We start from the raw sequence: 2,051 nt of genomic DNA on the forward strand, positions 1-2,051 counted from the left end.
CCCCAAGATCAAAAGCAAACCAAGAAGAACAGAAGAGAGAATGACGAAGGCTCTGATTAATCCCATAATCAGCACTATCTTAAGGTGCACTGATTTAAGCTATTTAGAAGGTTATAGATAATAAAGCAAAGAAGGCATTGCTGCTTCAACTTTACCTAATTACAAATAATTAGAATGAGGCATATTTCTATACACCAACAGGAAAGAGCATAACTTAAAAAGAAAGATGATTAGGAATGTATTTAGCAGAATAATTTCTTACTATATAGCAGCTTTTCTAAGTAATAGGGAAGGAGAGAAATAAACATAAAAGTAAATTTGGGATGGGAGCTGTAGGAAGAACTTATTAAACAGTAAAATCAGTGAGCTTCAAAATTTAAATCTTACTATTACTTTCCATTGTAATGCCTATGACCTAAAAAAATTTTAAAAAGATTCAAGCAAAGTTTGTGTAGTTTAATTACACTATCCAAATTGTATCAGGTGGCTCAAAACGATGGGAAGAATAGTGTTTTTGTTTTGTTTAAAAAGGTGAATAATTTAAAGTGGATTTTCAGCGAGCCCTTGATTTTGAGATACATCTTTAAATAGGTTAATTTTATATCAGGAATGTCTGTACCTTGGGGGTGTTTTTTAATCTAACTAACACATGTTTTTAAGAATGAGCTCTCCCAGAAGGGCTTTGCCTAGTTTTGGACAAGGTGGTAACTTTGCATGGTTGCTGGCTTCCTTTTAGAACCCAATCTTAAGTAAGTCATAGAAAAACACAAGGTTATGGATCTCATTGTTCTTAGTAACCAGCACGAAAACTGAGCAGCTCCAGGAAGACAGAGGTTGGTTAGGTCCTTATGTACGTGTAGGAGCAGCTCTGGGACTTCACCGGGGGCGGAGGAAGGGAGGAGCAGAGCCCGACACGCAGTTGAGAAGCTGTATGGCTTTCTCCCTAGCCTGCTTTTCCTGTCATACCTCTACAATTACAGGCAAGGACCTATGATGTGACAGGCTTCCAGTGAAAACAGAATGTGTAACTTCCAAATAAGTAGGGAGAAAAAAGGGAACAAGTAAACGAACAAAAAAGATAAACTACGAAGGGAGAAAATGGGAAAGAAAAACGATGAAAAATAGGAAATGCATGCGCATCTATGTCTCTCTTGTTTGTTGGCTTTCATACACATAGATGGCGGAGATAAATCCAAATATAACAGTAATCAAAATATATGTACACAAACTAATATTATCAATTAGAGAATGTCAGATTAGATTTTTTAAAAGTCTGGCTGTATTGTTCATACGAGACATACATAAAGCAGCTATATAGAAAGGTTTCAAGTAAAGGGACAGAAAATGCTACATGAGATCATGAAGTTGGTGTAGCAATTTAACGTAAGGCAAAACATATTTACCAACCAAAACATCAGTGAGAAAAGGTCTTTATACACTTTATACAATGCTGAAAGAAACCTGGAATCTTTTGAATCAAATAACCTAGCAGAAAAACAGAGACGTCCTGAAGTTTGGCTTTAGTCACAAACCTATTTTTCTAGTTCATCTTTGGCTTTTGGAAAGTAAAATCAACAAATCCTTCGCGTCATTTCTGGCATTCCCGAACTTGGGCAAGTCTAATAGTATCAGTAATGTGAGGAAACTACTGCCATTCAGATTCACTAATATATAAATATTTACTTTTGTTATCTGATGTGTGATGAGAGCCCTTTAAAGACACTCGACATGGTAATAGAAAGGTAGCTAAAAATATCAACTATGTCTAGAAACCAAGGTAAGTCTTCAGATAACTCTTGGTTTTATATTTCTACAGTTTCAAAAACCAAAGAGAAGTTTTCTTAATTTTGTGGCTCCCTCAAGGTGATCAAGATACGTTATAAAATTATAGCTAATAAAATATTTGGCGATTACCTGATGTGTAGTAAGGGGCCTTTAAACACACTCAATGGTTTCTTGAAAGCTTTCATTTTTGAATCAACTTTTTCATTTTCTTCTGCTTTGGAAGTAGATTCGGTTGGGTTAATCTAAAGACAAAAAAAAAAAAAAAA

The 2,051-nt window shown here is 35.1% G+C and overlaps 1 protein-coding gene across 1 annotated transcript in view; it reads right to left on the reverse strand.

The window, feature by feature from the left end:
- LOC108517449 (motile sperm domain-containing protein 2-like) overlaps window positions 1-2,051 on the reverse strand; it is a 45,201-nt gene that overhangs the window by 5,442 nt on the left and 37,708 nt on the right. Inside the window, 1 exon segment of the mRNA XM_017855387.1 lies at window positions 1,915-2,027. Within this exon segment, the coding sequence (XP_017710876.1) occupies window positions 1,915-2,027 (113 nt within the window).

This window comes from Rhinopithecus bieti, unplaced genomic scaffold (genome assembly GCF_001698545.2).
Source record: "Rhinopithecus bieti isolate Rb0 unplaced genomic scaffold, ASM169854v2 scaffold_41677, whole genome shotgun sequence".
In the NCBI taxonomy this organism is placed as follows: Eukaryota; Metazoa; Chordata; class Mammalia; order Primates; family Cercopithecidae; genus Rhinopithecus; species Rhinopithecus bieti.